The sequence below is a fragment of the Phaseolus vulgaris genome, chromosome 2, assembly GCF_000499845.2.
Source record: "Phaseolus vulgaris cultivar G19833 chromosome 2, P. vulgaris v2.0, whole genome shotgun sequence".
Lineage (NCBI taxonomy): Eukaryota > Viridiplantae > Streptophyta > Magnoliopsida > Fabales > Fabaceae > Phaseolus > Phaseolus vulgaris.
In genome coordinates, this window is record NC_023758.2 from 28,736,377 (window position 1) to 28,761,393 (window position 25,017).

The 25,017-nt window shown below is 29.9% G+C and overlaps 1 protein-coding gene across 1 annotated transcript; it reads left to right on the forward strand.

Annotated features, from left to right (window-relative positions):
• The first annotated feature begins 6,611 nt into the window (after positions 1-6,611).
• On the forward strand, positions 6,612-7,648 carry LOC137811259 (uncharacterized). Its single transcript, XM_068612930.1, has one exon. The coding sequence runs from the start codon at positions 6,742-6,744 to the stop codon at positions 7,423-7,425; it is 684 nt and encodes a 227-aa protein (XP_068469031.1). The 5' UTR covers positions 6,612-6,741; the 3' UTR covers positions 7,426-7,648.
• The last annotated feature ends 17,369 nt before the right edge of the window (positions 7,649-25,017 follow it).

Below are 25,017 nucleotides of genomic sequence, written 5' to 3' on the forward strand. Positions count from 1 at the left end.
TGAACTGGGACATACAATTGAAGGCTACCTAAGTTCCAACATGCTTCAAGAAAAAATGTCAGGAAAAAAATGATGGCTTAAAAAAGCTAACTTACAAAAACACATAGCACTCGTCTTTTGTTTGTCATAAAGTTATAAATTCTATTTTTGCACTGTTTAATAAACCAGCATGTTTGTCCATGTACTGTATTTTTTTTCCATCGTGCAGTTTATATGTAATTTTAAAAAATAGCAATAAATAACATTTTTAAATAATAAAAACCAATAAATGGATTAAAAAGTCAAAAACAGAATTTTAATTAAAAAACAATGAAAATGTGTTTACATGCATAATTTTATAAAAAATTAAAAATAAAATATTATAAAAAACAACAAAACATAAATTTAAAAAAAAAATTAAAACATGTTTAAAAACTCGCTTTTAAAAAGTATTCATAAATATAAATTGTGGTTCTAAATACTATTCCAATATAAAGAAAAACATGCTTCTAGATGCAATTGCAGTATTATAAAGTTGCTTCGAAACCAAAATCGTGTTTAAAAACACGAGCTTTCTTCATTTTAAAACTGTTATTCAAAACAAACTTTTTAAAAATTACATAATTTTCTAAAAAACAAAGGGACAGATAATTAGGAAAATTTAATGATAAACCACATAACTATTTATTCTTATTATGAGTTTATTGATCTGATTATTCATAAAATAGTATAACATTTATTAATTTGATAAAATATGTTGATGAATTAAATTTGAAATTAGACGAAACTGAAGAGCTTCATAATTATTGACTGATATTAAATTGGATGTCACTAGAATGAAAAAGAGAAAAGCATTTCATGAATTGTCAAACCTTTGAAAGTGAGTGGGTTGATTAAAAGATTTAACAAATTATTTTATTTGTTTTGAAAAACTCTACAGTCAAATTTAGGGAACTAATTGTAATCAATACTTATTCCACGTTCAACTTTTGGGCTAAATCCAAATACAACTGTTCAGACTCCAGGGGAGGGTTTCGTTTCGTGTGAATGCTCTGACCTTAACACCAAAAATCAGTAGCAAGTGTACGTATATACTATATAACAACTCCTGCATTCTTTTACATTGATTTAAAAAAACCTACTTTTTTTTATCTTTCAATAATTATATATTCTTATAATTCTGATTTATATAACTATTTTTTATAATTCTAAATTAATCAATGATTTACAAATATAATTAGTTTACTTTTACTTTTTATTTTATTTTTTATATTCAATTTGTCCTTTATGTGATCCCACTAATATAAATGTAGTTTCTTGATTATAATTTTAATTATTTGTTTTATTCAAATAAATGAATAATATGATAGAAATAATTTAAGGAAAAAAATTATGTAAATATAATACGACAATTAATAAATAAGGATTTGAAGACATGGTAGATGGAGGTTTGATCTTGAAGATTTAAATGAGTGAATATTGCTTAAGATGAAATCATCTTGTTATTCTATGAATGATGGTAAAACTCATTTATCCCAATTGATCACCACAAAAATTAATTCAAATATTTCTAATACTAAATAAATAAAAGTATATTACTGAAATTGTAAAAGATGATTTATATATTGCTTTGGTATGATATTGTTTTACATGATATTTGTTCTCACTTTTCTATTTTTGGTGCATGACAAAGAAATATATTTAAAAATATCGCATAAGTAGATGGAGACACCAAATTACACAATTCTCTAATAATTCAAATTACTTTTGGATGAACTAGACTTTCACATTTGTTTCAGATATGGAGGTCACATTTATTCTAAAGGGACTAATGGTGGTTACTTTTTACATGCCCCCTTCACATCAACCCCCTGATTAATATGTTTCCTCCAACCATATAAAATAAAGTAGTATTGAATAAGAAAAGAAGGATTTGTAGATAAAATAAACTCCTATTTCTTTCCATGGAATAAACGAATATGCATGTAAAATAAAATCAAAGGTATATATATAATATAAAGATGTTACACTTATGAGCGGTTATGGTTCTAATGTAGACAAGAGTTGGTCACCCCGCTCTGACAAACATTTATGATATTGTGTTGAAGTCTCAGAGTATAGATGTCTCATGTTTAGTGATAGCTAGAAGACAAGTGTTTGAATTGCGATTAGATTCTCAGGATAACTCTTCATAACGTTGTAAATGACCTTTTTTTGCCAGTTTGGTGAAATGGGTTGCTAAGGCATAACAACTCTCCGTATCGTGACATGGGCTTAGTGGAATTCACGTCAAGCATCTCGATGGTGTGTCTTTTATGAGAATTGTAATCTCCTGGAAATATCATAATTTGCAAGGATTTGTTTTCAAAGGACTATAAAAAATGGACATTTGGGCATTTCTCTTTCTTCTCTTGGTTATTGAGCCATGTAAGGCACATATTGTCGATCAACATGTCTTCCCTACTATTGGCCATCTTACTTCTTCATTCTCCATTCCTAACTGTTTTCTTTATGCTTTGTTAGTTGTTGCTTGTCTTTTAACCTCTTCCCTCTTACCACCTCATCGACCTCGTTATGGGATGAAACCCTACTTCGAACTTCAGCCATAGATTGGTTCTTGTGTTTGAATGAGTGATTCACTAAAAGGATTGACATGGAGCCCTTTTACAAAGAGATCTACAAAAATCTTCTCATTTGGTTGACGAATCCAATGTCACAAAGTGGTTAAGGTAGTTCTTTAACGACTCGTTCATGATTATTTGGAGAAAGGTTACGGGTTCGCTTGAAGATGAATTAGATATGGGTTGGCTTGTCTTTGACAGGTCATCTATCTATGCATAGCCTACTATAATTCCTCATTGGTCTTTTGCAATTCCTCGTGTTCCTGACCTTTTTAGTTTTTGTGTAATTTCTCTTGTTCTGTCTGAGCCTCCTTTTCTCGTCTTGTGGCTTGTATGTTCTCCTGTTGTTTCATGATTTGTTGTAGAGTTGGGGCGTGACTATTTTCCCCAGGTTGAGCTATCTGCCTTTGGTTTCTCATGATGTTGCATTGTGCTACTTTATGGAGGTGAAATTTTATATATGTGTTATTTTATGAAGGAGAAATTTTATCTATGTGATATCTTGTGGAGGTAGGAGAAGTTTGACCTAACCTCACGGTCAGCGTCAATTTAAGTGTCACTTGCAATCCACGTTGTGTCGTATTTATAGGTCTGTCTTCAAATGTTTACGTTGGACAATTTTAATTACTAGAAAGATTATTCGAGAGACAAGAAGGTTCAGAGTATTGGGGAAAAACAAGTTCCCAAATTCAATGATTCAGTTGCTTAAGCTCTCAAAATTTCAATAATAAAATTTTCATTTTCACCAATGTTGTTAGATTTGGTCAGGACAATATCCTATGACTGACACACAGTGATCTCTAAAAAAAAACATAACACCTAAAGGACGACCACTAATTAAAAACCACTAATTAACAAATATATTGATTAGAGGGAAACATACTTTCATTCAATTCTTAAATTTTATATTTTTTGACACTAGTGTCATTTTTACTACATACTTTTTATCACATGCTTAATCAGTTATGACCGATTTTCCCAAATTTAAAATAATACATATATATATTGAATCATAAAATAAATAATAATAAATGGTTGTTATAACGAGAAATTTGTCTTTATTTGGATTTTAAGACTGTTTGTTTCTCAGCAAAGAAAAGCTATAACTTACTGTGCAGCAAGATAGTTAGAAAACCAAAGAAAAAAATTTAAAAAACACAAAAAAAATAAAAATTTATTTCAAAACTTTCTTCATAGTTTGCGAAAAAAGTTGTATACATGCATATTATTTAATTAATTAATTTTAATTTACTTTTTTATTCTTTTATTTTAGACTCAAATTATTTTTATTTTTATTTAAAATAAATTTATAATTTAAATATTAAAAAGTATAATCAAAATTATAAAAAAATATTATTATTAAATAACATAATTATTATATTTTATATATAATAAATTATAAATATAAAAAATAATAAAAAATATTTTTAAAAAATAAAAAATAAATTTATATAATAATTATATTAATTACAAAAGAGTAAAGATAAAAATAATAATGTTATTTAATATAAAAATAAGTTTTTATCAAATATTTATAATTATAAATATTTAATTAAAAATAATTATAATTTATAAATAAATAAGTTAAATTAATTTCTTGATAATTTTTAAATATAAGGATAAATTTGTAAACTTACATTTTTATCAATTAAAAAAATATAATTTCAATCACATCCCTCACATTATTGACAAACTTTCATAAATTTTTTGTACACTTTCCATTCTATTTACTTTAATCCAAACATCTTAACTTTTTTTACACTTTTCCTTCAAATCATCTCAAATTCACTTCCTCATTTTCACTTCCTATTTCAAACAAAGCATAAGAGATTCAACCATCAATAAATAATATAATATAATCATATTCTAATTTCTTTTTTAAGTGAAGACAATCTTTAAGTGATATTAAATAAGTTCTACAAGTCACATTACCAACAGAAAAATTGGGAGAAAATTTATCTGTAAATAACAATGGAGAAAGGTTAAAGTAATCTTTACGAAAACAATTTAAAGGATTTCGTATTTATAGTAATGATTTGTTCTATTTATTTTTAAATAAGGAAGTAACATTTTGTTCCAAGTGCAATTGTAATAAAATCCAAGAATCTCAGCCTCAATGAATAATAACCATGTAAAGATAAAATAATTAAAGGGAGAGGAATTGTTGTTGTGCAAAGATCCATAGCTTTGGAAAGAAAATGTAATTTGGGGTTATAAATTCGAAGTATTTTGAACACGTGCCGACACAATCCCGTATTGGGTTTGAGGGGTAGAGACGGGTCAGTGTCTCTTTTTTTTTTTCTTCCATGAGTGGTGTAGAGAGAGTGAGTTGTGCATTGGCTAAGACATAGTTTGGGTTTGTGGTTAGAGAAAGTTTAACTCTCGTTAATTTGTGTTTGATTAGATGCGTTAAACAGAAGAGAGACGTCCTACAGAAGTACCAGCAGGAGGTAGATGCGATTTAGCGTACTTTTAGTGGGACATGCTCACAACCCCAAGTAACAATATCTATTAAAACCAGGCAAATGTAAAGTATTAAACCCTTTACCGTAACCATCCCTCTGAAAAGACCACCCAACAAAACATTAAACAAAATCCTTGTCGAAAAATAGCCACAACAAAAAGCTTCCATCTTCACAATTAATTCCTATCACCATGTGGGCCAAGATAATTCTTTTCATACATCTCCTCCACCTATAAATATTTTTAGGTGCACCACTTATTTCTAGTATTACGTTTCAATTTTGAATTATATCTACTACCGCCTTTGAAATTTTTGCCTTGTCTCAAGAATGTGATGATAATTATTGGTCACACCAGATCCTGAACAACGCAAAAGTAAAAATGTTCCGAGAAATGTTGCTCCTTCGTGGCTCCGTTTCTTCTTGTCTTTGCACGTGCACGTTGACACGCTCAAACCGAGCAATTAAGAGACTCGGTTATTCAATGCCTTTGACCATTTTTGCGATGAGGCGTGCTATATTGAATTTCATGGGAATAGTTTCCCTCATAAGAATTTTCGTATTAACTTTTTGACCTTAGAGGACTCCGTGTGCTTTTAAATGCTCTTATTCTGCAATATTTTGTATTCTGCAAACAACTTGTGCGCTTTAAATAATTTTAATCTATCATAACAAATTTTGTTTTAAATTCAGGTTTGTCCTTGTTCAAAAAAATGATTCAAATCAAGGAGGAAGAAGACTATCACTAAGTCAAAGTTTCTTCCACACAACAATCAACTTTAACATATTCCATAAAATAATCGAAATCATCATCATGTGTTGATTAACAAAAACGACAAATTTAATGAAAAAGGCATCTAAACTAATTTGCGTTTACTTTCCAATTTGTTCAATTCTAAATTAAAATTTTATCAAATACATGATATGGTAAAATAAAACATAATTTAAAAGAGTTTAAAGTGGATATTTTTATATTTGAGAAAGTAAACACATGGTATTAAATACTAGTTAATCTAACTTTGTAATTTATAGTAAATATATTAAAAAGAGTTAAAAATATTTGAGAGAAGAAAAATGTGGAAATGTAAGTGTCCATTATTAAGTAATAATCTTGTTGGGAGTGGGACCAGTCCTGAGTTGTTGGGTTGCTTTGTAGTCCCATCTCAGATGTGAAAATGCATTCCTTGTGTCTGCAACGCTGCATTACTTTTTACGACTTAGAAGGTGTCAACACACATCCACTCCCAGCAATCACATTCACCTTTTCAGTTTTTGAAACGCACACACCACACAACAATTCTTCTTTTTTCTTCTGTTTTTTTTTTTTCTCTGTAAAAAAGTCACACACCAATGCCAATGGCTTTCCCGTTAATCATATCCCCAATTAAGGACCAAATCATAAAACGCCGCTAACCCACTAACTCGATTCTACAAACCCGAACCGTTACCCAAAACGGGGCGTTTGGTTCCCCCAACAGTCACTAACCCTGGTTAAACCGCGCCCCTTGTAACGCTAACCATGGTTAACTCTACTCCTTTTAAATCCCTCACCCCTCAATGAAAGCGAGAGAGAAAAACAAACAGAGGTAGAAAGAAAGAAAGAAAGTTCAGCAGAGAAACATAGAACAAGAAAATTAAGCGGAGAACGAGAGAGAGAAAAAAACTTCAAGAGAAAGAAAATGGCGTTGTACCTGGACGAAGAAGAAGTTTGGAAGTGTGCCAAGCATCCATCCAAGCGAAGAAGAAGCGGAATTTGCCCCACTTGTCTTCGCGACCGTCTCGTAACTCTGTGCCCTGACTGTGCTAACGTCCGCCCTTGTTCCTGCTATGCCACTAGCTCCTCCTCGTCTTCCTCCTCCTCCTCCTCCTTCTCTCGATTACATGGCGGCGCCGGCAGCGTCGGTGGAGTCGGGCGCGTCCACAACCTCATCGAGCAGGAGCCAGGGCTCCGGCGCTCCCGCTCCATGGCGATTCCGTTTCTCCGGTCACGGTCTAGGTTCTCCGGCGGCGGCGACCGGGGTTTGGATCTCGACAGCGCGAAGGACTCGCCGGCGTTGAACGGAAGCAGGTCGGCGAGGTCTTTCTGGTCAATGTTCAAGTCGCAGAAGAGCACGAGAGGCGGCGCGCCGGAGCAGGAGTGGGAGTCAAAGAAGATTTTGACGGGGGGAAACGACGGCGATGGGAGCGTAAATCCGGTGATGGTGCGGTCGAAGTCAGTGGCGGTTACTGCGGTTTCCGGCGACGGAGAATTGAGACCGCGGACAAAGGGGAGAGGGTGGTTCTTTCCAAGCCCGATGAAGGCTTTCCGGCAATCGAAGGTTTCTAAAGTTGTTCAGGAACGATCTCCTTTGTATAGAGGTTGAAATTTTGTAGATTAAAAATAATAATAATAACAACAAATACTTTATATAAGTTTATATTAACCAAAGGTATTAAAGTTTTATTTTGTTCAGTATGGTGTTGATTATAATCTACATCGTGAATCGTGATTGTAGTGGTTATGCATGCCTATGATTCGGCTGGAAATGTTGAACTTGCAATCAACGATACAAATACAATGACAGAATGTTTATTATTATTATTATTGTTCTTGGTGTTTAGCTTCTACTCTATTTGTATATGTAAACAAGTATGTCTCCTACCATTTGTGATTTCTGAATTTTAGTGGATGTTCTTAGGAGATTATGCACAGCTCTTTTTTGTGTGGAAAATTTGGCTATTTTTTGTGTTTATATTATTTGGGTTAGTGTATTATTACAATGTGTGATAAGATTTATGAAATGATATGATATGTGTATTATATGATAGCACCAACTCTTGGGAGGGCGTGATTAGGGTGTGTTGTACGATCTGGTTGTGAAGCGTTAACTGCCTTACGATTCATGCAAATGATCGATTTTTGATATGTTTGGTCCCACGTAACATGTGGTTCCAAGCTGATTAATCAATCACACAGTGTTTTAGGCTTCGTGTTTTTTCTTTTCATGCCTATCTATCTCTTCACTTTGTTTTTTAGTTTTTGGGTTTGTGTTATAGAGAGGTTTAGCCTTAATGTGCTTCAGTACGGTCTGTCCCTCCTCTTTTTCCTCCTTTCTTCTTTTTCTTTCATTTCGTACATCTCATTAACTTTTATTCATGCTTCTCATGGTAAAAGTTTTTGACTTTTCACTGCATAACTAGTCCCTCTGTTTTATTTTATCACTGAATCAGCCCATCACACCCAAGGATTGGTATATAATGCTTTTCATGTCTGTGAGCGTTGAAAATGTAAGCGACTTTAATACCATTGTTTGGTGCTCAACTTTTTCTATGATCCTTGTTTATTACAAGAATAGGAGACAATGTTGACTGTTCTATGCTGTCATTCTATAATCAATAACATCATATCAAATTGACGTAAAATTATTTTAAACTTGTTGTAATTTTTTTGGCACTTTCATGCAATTCTGCTGCAATTTTAAATTTGTTTCAAAGATTCTGCAGAAAAATAAAATAGTAGAAGACAAACGATAACTGCTTCTAGGTCATATTAAATTCAGTAGGTGCTTGAATTGTTTAGAAATTTTGAATTAGGTTTTTAAACTACAAAAGCTTACTCCTTGAAATTTTGAATTCGTAAAATTATTGTAATTAACTTTCTTAAATGGATGAATACCGTTATATCTTTCAAAGTTTAACTATTTAGTTCCTAAAAGTGTTTGGTCCTAATTGAATCCAAAAATTGTGTGTAATTTTTTTTAAATGTTACGTTAAGGGTTAAGTGATAACTCATCTTTTACGAGTTTTTTTTTTTTGTATATATATCTCAGTTTATAAGATTCAATATAAGAAAGTAATTCTTTAAGGTAAGCGTCTTTTTTTCTTTCTCTTCTTTTCATTGTTCCTATTTCTTCTTCTTTTTTACACTTCTTGTTTCTTTCTTTATGGTCCCTTTTTCATTATTTTGTTATTTTGGGTGTTTACATAGAATACGACGTGAATGAACACATTATACTTTTTAAAATTTTGATGTTTCTTGGGACAAAGCAAAAGGCGTTATTTCAAGAAATTAAAAGGATATTTGGCCATATTAAATATTTTGAAAATTTTACAATTTCCTATGATTGTGGAAGTTGCCGCCCGCCATAAATTAATTTTCCGAAATTAATTACATAGATTACATTTTAAGGATTCAATTACAATTTTTTTAGTTTAAAGATTTGATTAATATTTTTAACCACGGAGAACTAAGGACCTATGATTACTTCAACCGTTATTTTATCGTAATAATTGTATTTAAAAAGGAAAAAGAAAAATACATAATCATGAACCGATTATAAAAATTATTCTATCAAATGAGGCTAGAATATTACATATATTTTGTGAAGCATGATGAGAACTATACCTCGACCTTTTTTTTAGATTTTGGTAAGCCGGTACATGACTAACCTATATATAATGTAAGCTGGTAAATATAATGGAAAATATGTATGATATTTGTAGTGTTATAGGTATGATAATAAGATATATGTGGATTGATTGGAGATCTCAAAATAAACTTAGTTTTTATTCTCATTAGTTTATGTCTGAAGTTAGGAAACTATAGCATCATAGATCAATCCGATATTGTGTAGGAGTAGATCACCTGTCAATATTCATATTTAAAAACTAATGTTGTATTAGCGTAAATCAAGAAATTTCGAATAATCAACCTTAAACAGGAGACAACATTTATTATTGAATTAGGTCAACAATAAGACCAAATACATAAGAGATAAAGTGAGAATTTTAATATATATTAGACAATGCATAAGGAAGACAAACAAATTATACATTAACTAAGAGTTAACATATTCTTAACTAGGTTTGAAATCGACAATACTCTTGTCTGAAACTTTTTACAATATTATTGCACTCATATTTTTATTAAACTTTTATTTTATCAGAAAATGAGTTTATACTCCTATCACATTAAAAAATGTGTTAGTATTACACAATATTTATATCTGATCACTCTAAATAAATATCTAACATTTTTTATTTCGTCCTTTTGTTGTAGAATGTAACTTACTAATAAACTGGTCTCTCTTTTTATATAGTAGTGTCTTTGTCGTTTTCCGTGTTTTTTTTTTACTTAAAATGAGAAAGTAGATAAAAATCCTTCATATTCAAAATAACTAAATTAAAAAATTGCATTACTTAGATAGAAAGATCAAATGGAAGAAGAAACTTGACACTACGGAAAAAAAAATATAATGAATAAAAATGTAACTTCACGAATAAAATAAACGTGTTAAAAACTAGTATAGTAGCTCTAAGTAGTTAAGCAAATACAAAGATTACATAACAACTTTAGAATAAAGGAGCAGACAGAATGTCTGTAATCCATAGAAAGAGAGAAAAAACATTTAAACCTTTTTAATTTTGTAGTGTCAGCGATGTTTTTTCTTTGGTTGGTTTTTCAATGTGGTAGAATGCTTATTAACTAGCTTTAGAAAATATTTCAACAAGGACCTACCTCTGGTTTTGGTCGTAAATGGATACAGGATTCATTGATTTAATGATTCCTCTCATACATCTTCCAAATGAAATGTCCTTCAACTACTTAGAATTGATATTCGTTAATATTTTCCGAGGAATATACTATACTGATTTTTATTTCCAAAATTACATGCAAATTTTGTATAAAAAGTATGAATAGAACATGGAAAGATCCACTCACAACAATATACGATATTCTATAAAGATTCCTTGAGGAAAACAAGCAATTTGATATGCATGTTGTGCTCATCTCCATAGTCTAAAGGAAAAACTTAGAAATAAATAAATGTCTAGAGTCACTTATTTTACCTTTTATCACGTGGGATTGCAATACTTTTAATTGGGTTTGAAAAAATTGAGAATCTTTAAGTGGATTTCCATCTCTTGGAGTAACACAAGTTGCTACAATATTTTATGCAATTATTTGGGGAAATGTGCACATGAATTGGATCATGAAATGAGATTTTTTTCTTGAGTCACATTTCTACTGCTTTTATTTTTCAATCAATACTTCCAATTGATTTTTTATTATCATGGCCGAGTCCCAATGCGTGATTAAATACATCAATTCACTATAAATCATAAAATTTTGAATAATCAATTTTAAATAAATAAGAGATAACATTTATGATTGTGTAATATCAAAAATAAAATAATTTTTTTAATATATATCATAAAATACATAAGAAGAAAAGACATATTACATATTAACTAAGAGTTTAGATATTATTAACTACTCTAAAATTGTAAATTTAAGATCCCCAATATTTTTGTTTGAAATAATTTTATTATTTATTTTATTTTTTGGTAAAATGGATTGTTCGTATCATACATTTTTTTCACCTATCATTTTGGATATATTGGAATTTAAGAGAGAAAAAATGAGTAGTTAAATCGATCCAGTCTTTTTAAAAGGTGTTATTTTAAAAGGTTTTATTGATTAGCCCTAATGATGGACCAAATAATAGGACATAACATTTAGAGGTGTAGCATTACCTTGGCCTATACGGTGGTAATGAATATTTAAGCTTATGAACAAAATTTACAATACAGGCATAATAATCTGTGTGACTTAATTTGATAGGAATATTTTAGAAGTGTTGGAAGAAGGTTGAGGTAGAGGTTAAAGCAATGAGGATTAGGATATCTTGAAGTAAGCATTTCTGACACTATAAAGTTAGATTTTGTCAAACAATAATATATGATAATATATTCATACATTATATAGAAGATTGAAATAAAGAATTCATGTTTAATTTTATAATATATGAAAACTTGTGGAGTCAATATAATCACATAACTACAAATTCAAACTGCCTTGTAGACTGTAAAAGTAAAATAAAAAAGAGTTGAAAAAGAACGTTGAGTGAGGAAAATGTCAATTTTGGTAACATGTGAGGGGATACTGCTGCTCAAGAAAACAAAGACAAGAAAGCAACTCCATGAAAAGGAAACTGAGCTTGAATTCGTAATCGTTTTCCGTTCGACAACTGCAGATTTTTTCTGTTTATTATATATATATATATATATATATATATATATATATATAGAATAAATAATAAACATAAGTTCATCTCATGTAGTATTCTATTTATCTGATTTTGTTTGATGTTCTAAGAAACAAAAACTGTTACATTTTGATTGTTGGAAGATGGTAATAATAGAGGTTGAAATAATAATAAGATGAAGATAGGTTATTGTTGTTTAGAGGAGTAAAGAAGAGTAGGCGTGGGAAGAGAATCTTGGGGCCTGACACGTGTGGAATGAGTATGTGGTTACAAATAGATATAGACACGAAAAAATAGGAGTAGAGAATACGATAGGTCATGCCCCAATCTAGTAAACAGCCAAATGAAAAAGGATACGTTAGGTTATGCCCCAATCTACCAAGTACCTTCTTCAAAACCTGAATCAGGGGCCACTTCCATCACCAAACACTACCCTTTATATTTATATAATACTTCCTTTATTATTGCAAAATATATTTTAAATTTAATTCAATATTATCAAATTTATTTCTAAGATCAAATATACATCTCTTCTAGTCAAGAATCATATCTTCCAATTACATCATTCCAGCCCAATTCTCCTGCTTTTTTTTCATTATTTTAGTTTTGTTTTTATACTACATGTTCTCCCCATTCTTATATATCAGTCTTCTTTTCATTTTTTTTCAATATTAAATATTAATTTTTCATTTAAACATTATTTTCATTATTTTAACTATTATAATAATATGAAGAAAAAATAGTAAAATCATTATATTAAATGTTTATTATTATTTAAGATTGTTTCTTTATTAACTTTATTTCTATTAGCAAAATTCTAAAAATTATTTCTATAATTACATGACTTTATTTATAGATGAAGTGAGATTTTTAACATATTTATAATTAGATATTTCAGTGAAACTAAATATTTGTAAATAATTTAAGATTAGTGTTCTTACGGGATTAGATGACAAATCAACTCAACATATTTTGTTAAGAAAATTATTATATTATATTAAAATATAAGTAATATAATTCAATTCTATAAAATTTGTTCGACAACTTAAGTTTACATTTATTTTTAGTTTAATGACATAGTACTAAATAATTATTCAAATAACATGATTTAATGTAACAACTTAAAATTAAAATTAAGTCACTGAATAAACAAAATCAGAACGTCACTGAATAACCAAAAAATCTGAACATGATTAGATGTAATTTTGCCAGAAAACCCGCCAAAATTTGTTTTTTTAGGGAATTGAGTTCTCCATTTCAAATAAAAAATAAAAAATTAAAATTCAGTTCAGAATTTGGTGGTACTCCCGTCTAACTTCACCTAATCACATTCTGAACTGTTATAATAAACAATGTTATTTGAGTAATAATGAGGATAGAAGACAAAATATGCTTAAACAATTTGAAATAGCTAGAACTTTTAGAGGCACAATATGATGAATCTCAAAGTCTTGTAATTCTGCTTTTTTCCTGCAATCAGCTTTCACTATCTTTACTTTTTTTCATACAGCTGCCTCTGTCTGTTTGGGGGCTGTATTAGGATAAGTGTTTTTGCAAACTATGAAAAAGAGACTTGATCCTACAAAAAAAAATTAAAAAAAATTGATTTTATTTTTTATAAAATCTTATTTAAATAAAATAAAATAAACTAAACTATTTTTTTAACAATAAAAAATTGATTATACGAGAATACTCGGAGTACTCTCACGCGCATACAAAAATTTTACCCCAATTAAATATAGAGGTGACAAAAAAACATAAAAATAAAGAAAGAAAGGCCACAAGCCATAATATCTGGAAAAAAGTATATTTTATCAACCAGTAAATAACATTGCATTTTAATATTTTTTTTATGGAACTTATAGTCTCTCTTCATATATTTGTATAATACTGTAACACTTTTACATAACCTGAAATATAAAAGAGTCGACGTATTTTTTTTTCCTTTTATCTGTAGGAATTAAACTTGAATGTGAAGTGAAGAAGTTTATAATGAGTTAATAATTGTATTTCTTTGACGTGAAACTATAGGATTTATACTTAAAAAAAATCTGTTACGTTATCTCATTCTAACATTTTGAAGAGGATAACATAAAGTAGGGGTGGTCTAACATTGAACTTTGCTTTTGCTTTGAGTTTGATGATGTTAAACTATTGAATCAAAGTTTCTTTTAGCCATCAGGTTCCTTGAATTCTTCAATTAGATTGTTCTTAGATCTAGAAGGGTTATTTGATAATTAAGTTTAAATTTATGATTCCAAAAGCTTGATCACAATTTTTTATTTATAGTATGTGAAGATGTTTCATATAATATTTACAATTTAATTTTCAAATATTTTCTTCATATCAATAATTTTAATGTAAGTAAAATGTATCATTAGACCTGTTGCACCAACCAATTTATTCTCCATTTTTATGCATCATTTGATATTTTTTTAAAACGTTTTTATATCTCAATTTCTCTTAAACTATAAATATATTAGACTGAGTCTATTTCTTTCCGTATTCACAAAATTATTTACATATAATATATAATCACTAAGGTATGGGTATATATTTTGATTCCATATCCATCTAATACTACTTTTTTTTATCATAAGTTAAAATTGATAACATATTACCTTCTCAAAACATTTGTTGCAAAATTATAAAGTTAATAGCTAATGTTTTAGTAGTTAATTATATATTAATTTATAAATTATTTATTAATAATATAAACTACTTAGATATTAATAATATTTTTAATTTTTAAAATAATATCTAATTTAATTAATAATTTTTTTTAAAATTAGTCTTTATTTAATATATTTTTTTAGTGTTAGATTATATGCTTTAGTCAAGATAATTTAGTATTTTTTAATGAATTTAACATATTGTGTCTTATATCAATTTCCAATGTTTAGTGTTTATAATTTAGTGATATTTCTTAATTAGAACATTTAGTTTAGCTAGAAAGTAGGGGTGGGCATGGCAAAAATTCAATCTAGATCCACTCCAAATCTAAATCCAAACAAATGGATTGGATTTAAAATCCATATCCACTTTAACTAGATCAAATATATTTGGATTTTTTTAAAATCCATTTAAAGTGGATTGAATCCAGCATAAATCCACTTTATTAATTATATTAAATCCATTTTGTCAATTATATTAAATCCATTTTGATATGGACAGAGACTAACTTGGCTCGAACTGGGTTTAAGCCGACTCAACCTGGACACAGAACAACTCGGCTCTACATCGGCCCCGACCCAGACGACTCGACATCGGCCTCGACCCGAACGACTATACATCGGCTCGGGCCCGAACGACTCGAAATCGGCCTTGGCCCGAACGACTCGACATTGGCTCGGGCCCGTCGACATCGGCCCGGGCCTGTTCGGCTCGACATCAGCTTGAGCCCGCTCGGCTTGACATCGGCCCGGGCCCGCTCGCCTCGACATCGGTTGGGGCCCGATCGTCTCAACATCGACCGGGCCCGCTCGCTTCGACATCGATTTGGGTTCGCTCGGCTCGAGATCGGCCTGGGCCCAAATGACTCGACATCAGCCTGGGCCGAACGACTCGACATCGGCCCGGGCCCGCTCGACTCCTCATTGGCCCGAGCCCGCTCGACTTGACATTGGCCCGGGCCCGCTCGACTCGACATTGCCTCGGGCCCGCTCGACTCGACATCAGCTAGAGCCCGCTCGGCTCGACATCGGCCCGGACCCGCTCGCCTTGAAATCGGCCCAGGCCCGCTCGACTCGACAACGGCTCAGGCCCGGTCGCATCAACATCTGCCCGGGCCCGTTCGGCTCGACATCGGCTCGGGCCCGTTCGGCTCGACATCGGCTCGGGCCCGTTCGACTCGACATCAGCTTGAGCCCGCTCGCCTCGACATCGGGTTGGGGCCTGATCGTCTCGACATCGACCGGGCCCGCTCGCTTCGACATCGGCCCGGGCCCGCTCGACTCGATATCGGCCCGGGCCCGCTCGGCTCGATATCGGCCGGGCCCGCTCGGCTAGACATCGGCCCGAGCCCGCTCGGCTCGACATGGCCTGGGCCCGCTCAGCTCGACATCGGCTCGGGCCCGCTCGACTCGACATCTACCCGAGCCTAGTTTGCTCGACATCGGCCCGGGCCCGGTCGGCTCGACATCGGCCCAGGCCCGGTCGTCTGGACATCTGCCCGGGCCCGCTCAACTCAAAATCGGTCCGGTCCCTTTCGCCTCGAAATCGGACCGGGCCCGCTTGCCTCGACATCCGTCCGGGCCCGACCGTCTCGACATCGACCAAACCCGCTCGGTTTGACATCGATTTGGATTCGCTCGGCTCAACACCAGCCCGAGCCTGAACGATTCAAAATCGGCCCGAGCCTGCACGATTAGACATCGGCGCGGGCCCACACGACTCGACATCAGCCTCGGTCCGCACGCTCAACATTGGCCCAAGCTCGAATGACTAGATATCGGCCCTGGCCCCCTCGGCTCGACATAAGCTTGGACCCGCTTGGCTCGTCATCAGTCCGGGCCCGCTCGGCTTGAGATCGGCCCAGGCTCATTCGGCTCGACGTGGACTTGGGTCAACTTTGCTCAACCTGCGCCGGAATTGTCTTGGCTCAACCTGGATCGGGCCAAGTCAAAATCCAACCCAAAATACAATTTGGATAATCCAAAATGTATCCAATCCATATCTAATCCATATCCAATTAAATGGATTGGATTTAAAATCCAAAAATATGGATTTGGATTTGAAATAAATCCATTTAAATGGATCAAAACTAATATGGATTTAGATAATTATGGATTGGATTTTGTAATTTGGATTTTTTGTCCACCCTTACTAGAAAGAGTGGTTTTCAGGTGAGTTGTTGTTCTCTTTGATCACGTGATCTTCTTTTTATATACAGTAGTCTTCTCCCCTCTTCTTCTGATATAGTTTTAAACTATATTTTCAAATTAATTACAATCTCACATATTTAGTCAATTTCCGTAATTAGTGTCCTCCTCTCTTTATGAGGAACAAATGAGATATTTTGTCATCATTTTCATAGATCTTTCACTTTATTATTTGGACTCGACCCATGACCTCATAGTACTATAGATCCATATAATTTAGTCTTTGTAACTTTCATGTAATTTTAAAGAATTTTAAAATTAAAAATATGGAGATAGCTTACATTATTTTTAAACTATTTAATTTTTTTTATCGGTAAAAAAAAATATATTGAGTATAAAAAAATTGGGTGTTCAAGCTCATATATAAAATTAAAAATAAACATAAGATGGGGAAATAGAGATAGACAAAAAAAGTACTCTAAAACTTGTCACAATAAACACAAAGTATGCACAATCTCAAAAAACCCACTATAACTATTTCATGTCATACCAACCAAAATGATGCTAGTAAATTATGTACAATAGACTTGATAACATATTCATACGTTATCATCGAAAACATGTACACACTGATTAAAGAGTCATTCCAATGTTGCTCTCAACAATCACATAAAAATAATGAATCATTAACTTTGCTCAAAATCTATGTTCTTCTTCTATTGTGCCCCTTTTTTAACTTCTATTAAGATTATGCAACAACATGTGTAGTGATATTATTGGAGATCTCACATCGACTAGAGATTAAAGTCTTTCATAGTATATAAGTGGGTGCAAACCTCACCCCATGAGCCGGTTTTATGGGGTTGAGTTAGGCTTAAAGTCCAATTCATAATATGGTATCAGAGCCATTTCAAGCCTATCCTAGCGAGTGTTTGTTGGGCTTATCAGGTCACACGCTATCGGACCATTATCAGAACACTTTTCTTTCAAATTTTAATATAATATAATTATTAAATAATTTAAAATATTTACTAATAGATACTAAAATAATTTAGTTCCTATAACTTGACTTTTAAAATTTTAATAAATTGAAAGAATTAACTTTTTTTATAAAATTTTCTGAAATTTGAATATCACAAATTAATAATCGACATTTTTCTGTATGAAAGATCTATGTATTACCTTTAGTTGAAATCGTTAAAATTAATCATATAGATTCAATTTTAGTAATAAAATGAGGATAGAAATACCTACTTGAGTGGTGTACACTTACAAATACACTTACAAATGAAGATACACTGTTATAATAAAATAACAAATCTAAACCGCATAATAAAGCACAGACGAAAATGAAGGGATGACTAAGACACTAATATCTGAGCAACACAAGTACATCAAAAATAAGAAAAACATGAAATTCAGAAGTAATAATATTTTCTTACCGATGTAACAAAAAACATCTTTTAAGTCAAATGTTATGTCAACATAAAAAAATATATTTTATATGTAATATAAGTTACCCAATAATTTATAATATCTTTATTAAATTACAAAAAATATCACACCACTTTTATTCCGCCAAATTTGAATAAAAATATAATAATAATTATATATAGCATAGCAGTATATAAAGAATTTTCTTACACAGTTTTTCAATTTTATCCATTATAATATTAAAATATAATAATTATTTATTTTAAATTAAAATTTTAAAATTTATTGAAATTGGAATTTAAAAAAAAAACACAAAATCCAATTTTTACAATTTCATCCTTTAAATAACTATTTTTAACATTTAAATAATTATTCCTAATAAAAAACCACGTATACAATAAAAAAAAATAACAAAATGATATTTTTTATAATAACTTTTAGTTAAAATATTTTTATAATTTAATAATATATTTTTATTTCAATAGTTATTATAATAATAGTATTTTTCTTCAAAAGAAAAAAGTGTAATTATTTATTTTTTGAATAATTATTTTATTTCAAAATAATTAATTTTTCTTTTTAAAAGTAATGATTACCTATATATAATAATAATTTATACAATTTAGTATATATAACTAATCCAAAAAATATACTCAATTATTATTATAATTTAATAAATAAATTCATTAAAAAAAATATTGTAGATAAATTTAAAATTTCTTTCTTCTCCTAATTAAGGAATAATTTATTATTAGAAGATTATAAAATTATTACATTCTATATTAGTATTTTTATTTTTATATAATTCAATAAAATTATAATTATTGCAAATTATAATGCAATACTAAAAATAAAATAAAAAACATAATAAATTTTTTAACATTTAAAAATTACAAATAGATGGAATTCAATAATAATAATAATAATAATATTAATAATAGTAATAATAAACATGTAAATAACTTCTTTCACCAATGTATTTTTATGGTTATTAATTATGCAAAATCATATTGTTATAGCATAGTAAAAAATGAATTGAGAATATAGAAGAATGTTATTATAAAGTTTAAAAGAGATCAATCCAAAATACTGAAAGTGCTAGAGACTATAAGGTGTTGATAGGCAAAAGTTCCAGAATGATCAAAACACAGAGCATCTGTTAAAAGAAATAATTAGTAATTTTTCTAAACCAAATAATTAATAAGATATAAATATAAATACAAACGAGGAGAAGGAGTGAGGATTTAGGATTTAGGGTTTAGGGTTTATGAGTATTTTTTTATAATTAAAAGAAAATATAACTAAAAATATTTGTTATTATAAATTTAATTACAAATACTTCTGAAATTAATATTAGCATTAATGTTATAAAAGATTATATACATACAAAATAATTATATAAACGAATTACATGTAAATTACATTCAAAATAAAAGTTAAATTAATAAGAAAATATATATACAAAAGATAGTTACAAAATATTTTAATTTTTATTTAAAAACTGTGATTATATTTATACAATAAAAACACTTTTTTCTTTTTATAGATATTTTTTCAATAAACTTTTTTGGTTAATAAATAAAAATATACTAAGAATAAAAAAGGTAAACAATAGTGTACGTCAAAGTTATAATTCAGCTCTAATTACAAAATTCAACTGAACACTTTGAATGAGATTTCTTTCAATTATGATATTCATTTGGATTAAAAACTTTTCTTCGAGATTCAATATCAATTACACTCACAAAGTTGTCATTATAATAAAATATATTGAGATGTTGGTATAAATGATCTTGTTGATTTTTTTATTATGAAGGTTATCCCCTTCAAAATTAATCCATCAACCCAATTTGTACATGAAACTTTCGTGAAATTTATACTCAGAAGCTTGTAATTTTAAATTTATTTTAAAAAACCATTTAATAGAAGAAGAAAAACATGTTGCAGTCCAAACTTTCTTTATAGTTTTGTGTGTTAAAGAAAAATAAATATAAAATTTTAAATTAACCTTAAATATAAATTTAATTTTAAACTAAACATATGAATCAACTGGTGTATAGGATTGTTTAAGTTTAACTATATATAGTAGTCTGAAGTTAAAACGATAAGTATAGAACTGTGTTAAATAGTTTAAAGATAATTGTGTCATTCACAGTTTTTCTGCCATGTACAAATAGAATTCCAAAAGATTTTGTTCTCCATACATTTTTTATATATGAATTTTGCATTAAAACATTTTTGAAAGTATGTTAAATTAATTTGAAATACTAGAGAAGCAAACAATGAATATATATATTTGTTTGATTTGAATTGAATTTTTGGTTTTGAAGCTTATAACAGGCCATACCACATGGCGTGGAAATGGTAAAGAAATAGTACATGTCTTTCATTTAAGGGGAAAGGCAGAAAAATGTCTTATTTCATAGTCAATTACCGTCAGTCTTTCTGTCGGCCAGTTTCTAAATTCATACGTCCAAGTCTGAAATTCTTCACATTATTTACACATGGATTCAAATCACTTCTCCCATTAAACTTGTTTCTCGTTTTTTTTTCTTTTTTTCTTTTTCTAACTAAAAAACATCAAATTATTGAAAAGAGGATAACTTTCCCTTTCTGAATTAATAATGGTTAGTTTTTATACCATGTTATTTTTTAATTAAAGGGACAGCAAATAGACAGAGACATACCTCTTCTGTCTATGGTCTTAGCTATTTTTAAGATAAAGTTGTTCTGGTGGGCGTTGACATAATGTATGCATACAGCTGTTCAAGTTGAGGGATAATTAATCACTCAATGCCCATAAAATGAAAAAAAATAAAATAAATCTCTCTCACTATTGTAAGAGAACGAAGAGGATATTTTCTTTAGTTTTGTTATGAAACAAATACTTTGTGTACTAGTCGGGTCGGACAATTGATAAAAATTCCAGCATCCGACTAAAGTCAACTAACTTTATTTACTAGTTGAGGTTGGACAACTGATAAAAATTCCAGCATTCAATTGAAGTTGATTAAAACAATCAAAATCATTAAGTATAACTATAACAGAAGATTAATAGGATCAAAATCATTAAGTATAAGTATAACAGAAGATTAATAGGATCAAACAGTGATTAAATATTAGATAATATATTTTAATTATAATTAAAATTCTTAATCCAATTCAATAATAAATAATTCATAATAATTATATACATAGTCACACATAAAAAAAATACGTCATTATCATTTATTAATTGTATTGAATATTAATTAGCAAAATATGAATTAAATGTTGGAGTATCTTTTAAATATACCATCCAAATTTGAAGCCTACAATAATAAGAAGAAGAAGATAGAAAAGAGAGTTATGAAACTATTTAAAAAAAAAGATATAGATAAATCATGAATTGAAGAGGAAGGTAATCATCACAATCCTATTAGAAAAACTTTGTTTTCTGTTTAAGGTAAGTACTAGTTGATCCCATACTCTGACCAGGTTGTATTGATCATACTTTTGGAATGCGAAACACTCATGATTACAATACAAGAGACCGTGCTATTATTTACCAAGAGCCGAGAAAGTAATTAACAATTTTTTTTTTCTTTGGGATAATTGTCCAAGTTACCTTCACCGAACACCCCTACCCACAAGTTTTTCTCCCGTAGGGAAGACCATAAAATATCTAGGACAAAGCAAAATCGTAACCATAATGTTTGGTCGTACCAACACTTATGCATGCTTTTGAAAATCCAAAACCAGAGGTATGAGTACAATACAAACTTAATCTTTTGTTTAGACGAGAGAAGTGTCTATAAATTAGATACTAGAAAGATCTTCTATAATAGGTCAAGCAAAATCTAGCTACGTAAATTATTAGATAGGCAGTGAATGAAAGTTGAAACACTATCATTTAAGTGAATGGTAGTTATCTTATTGATCCTGATATTGTTGGTGGTCTGCAACACATTTACTACTCGAAGAGAAGCATGAATGGGGAGGAAGGAGAGAGAGTGTGGCAGTGAAGGGTAATTATGGAGGGCAAAGGGAAGATGCAGGAAAAAAGGTAGAAGGCGTAAGGAATAAGGCAGGGTTTGGTTTTGTGATTTTATCTTACCCCAAATCCAAGTGTTTGTCCCCACGCCGTCGCTTGGGGCCACATTGAGCCAGAACATCTCATGTGCTCTCTCACCTATCTTACTCCTACACGTGAAGGTGTCCACGCTGGATTCGAAAAATGCATGTATACAACAACTTCTTTTCGAACTCCACTCACATCAACCTTTTATCATTCAACCCGTTTAAGAATACATTTTCTCAACTATTTTTAGAAACACTTCAATTCCAGACCCAATTCATTTTTAAAAATATATGTTTCATATACGTACGATGTTTCCTGGGTTCCATTTTTTTATTAAAAATATGAGACGTCACAATATAGTAACTTCAAAATGAAACTTAGATTGAAATTCTCGACTCTTACAACAACAATTCAAAAATTAAAAAAAATTCAATTTTTGAATTGCTTGATTCTGAATATCCTGATTCAACTTTTTTCTTACGACGTGTTCTATCTGTTAAAGATTTGTTTATCGCATACAATCTAACAACGAAATTTCTTTCGTCATCACTGATCTACCACAACATGTCATTAACATTTCCTCTCTACAGTATCCCAATCGCTAGCAGTTTTGGATATTTTGAATTTGAAAGTTTCTAATCCCAATCAATGATTATCTCTTTTTTCTTTATAAACAACCTAAATATCTCGTGTGCTTATTTTGATATGAAATGCAAGATTTTGGGTTCAGCGTATTCAGTATATGTTACATTAAAAAAACGTAATAAATGTCGTAGTTACCTCTATGACTGATTGGATTCTGAATTTTGTTTGCAGAATTGCAAGTTTAAAGAAAGGGACAAATTAGTGTTTGTCTAGTTGTGGTCTGAGAATTAAATATTGCAGTAAAAAAAACGTGATATATGTTTTCTATACCCGAAATATCATACAAACTGTCATTATTCCTCGCAGAGAATGTGACAAGACTCTCACGTGATGCGACCAATCCAGTTTATGAGTTTTGCCACGACGGCTCAAGGATATTTTAGGCTTAAGGCAAATTAAGAGTTAGTTTTTTTACAAATTTACTATTAAATTTAAAAAAAATATAATTTTCAAATATTAAGTATTTTGTGTAAATTTAAATAAATTAAAATTATAAGTAATATAATTTGATATAGTTCAAAACTAATTTTTTGAAAAAAATACGAAAAAATAATTTATATTCAAAATTTTGAATATATGTATAATTGTCAATTGTTATATAGAAATAAATAATTTAAATATTCATATATAAAAATTGTAATTAGAAAATATTTTTGTATATAATTTGTTTGTTTGAAATAAGTATATATTTTTATATTAAATTTTATTTTATTGTTAATTATTATTATTTATTTTATTAAAATATTTGTGTTAGTTAAATTTATTTAATAAGGGTAAAGTTAGAAATAACACATAACGTGACTTTTCATTTACGTTTTTTCATTCTAAAGGGAGAAGATAATATTTACCGGTCATACTTATTTTCTCCTTCTCTCTGTCACAAAATTCTAAATCCAAATAACTGATATTTTCTCATATTTGTGAAAAGTACATCCATAAAAACAAACAAATCTTTAATCTTTATTGAGATATAATTTATCTTAAGTAAATTTTTATTAATTATATATTTAAAAAACTCATTTTAACCTGACAACGTCCAAATAGTTAATATTATTCTATAAATTATATTAAAATTTTGAAAATAAGCTGTACTTTTTTATTTTTATATAATTGAGCATGTCAATTGATTTATTATTTTTAAATCCTATAAATTTTTTTAAGATATATTTACTTTTGAAATAAATCTAATCTATCAATATTTAAGAAATTTTCATGTTTCAATGATTTTTCAAGATTTAAGGATTTTCCTTTCAAAATTATACTATCTAATAACTTAATTTTTTAACATTAAATAAATTGTTTAAATCTAGTTTGAAGTGAGGTAATTGTTTTACAATGTATAAAAATCAATTATAAATATTTTTAAAGACATTTTAGAATTTCAATCTTTAACACTTTCATTAAATTGTTTCTTTGTATGAAAAATATGTTTTTTTTATCAGAAAAATAGTATAAATATGTTTCTTTTACGAAACTTAGGATTTATATCCATTTTAAAAGCATGCCTTTGTGGGAAGAGTATGTCTTATAAAATTTGTTTTTAATGCCATATCTCTGTTTTTCTTATCTTTTTTTAAAGTCTTGAAAGGAGTGAGCAAGGAAATTACAAAATTACAGAGAATTTTCCTATGGGGATAGGGTTTAGAAGGGAGGAAAAATGCTTGGATTAATTGGGAGAATATTTGTAAACAGAAAGAGGAGGGGAGACTCGGTATAAAAAGCATTGATATGTTTAATAAGACACTCTTGGCAAAATGGTTATGGAGAATGAGATCTCCCAACCATGGCCTTTGGAAGGTTGTACTGGAATCGAAATATGGGTCTTGGGGGATGGCAAATTCAGTTACACTGGCTCGAAATGAGTATAAATCTAGATGGTGGAATGACTTCTTGAAAGTAAGCCTTGTTATTAAAAGATGGCTTTAAACTAGAGGGGGGGGTGAATTGTTTAAAGAGGTTTTCGCAAAC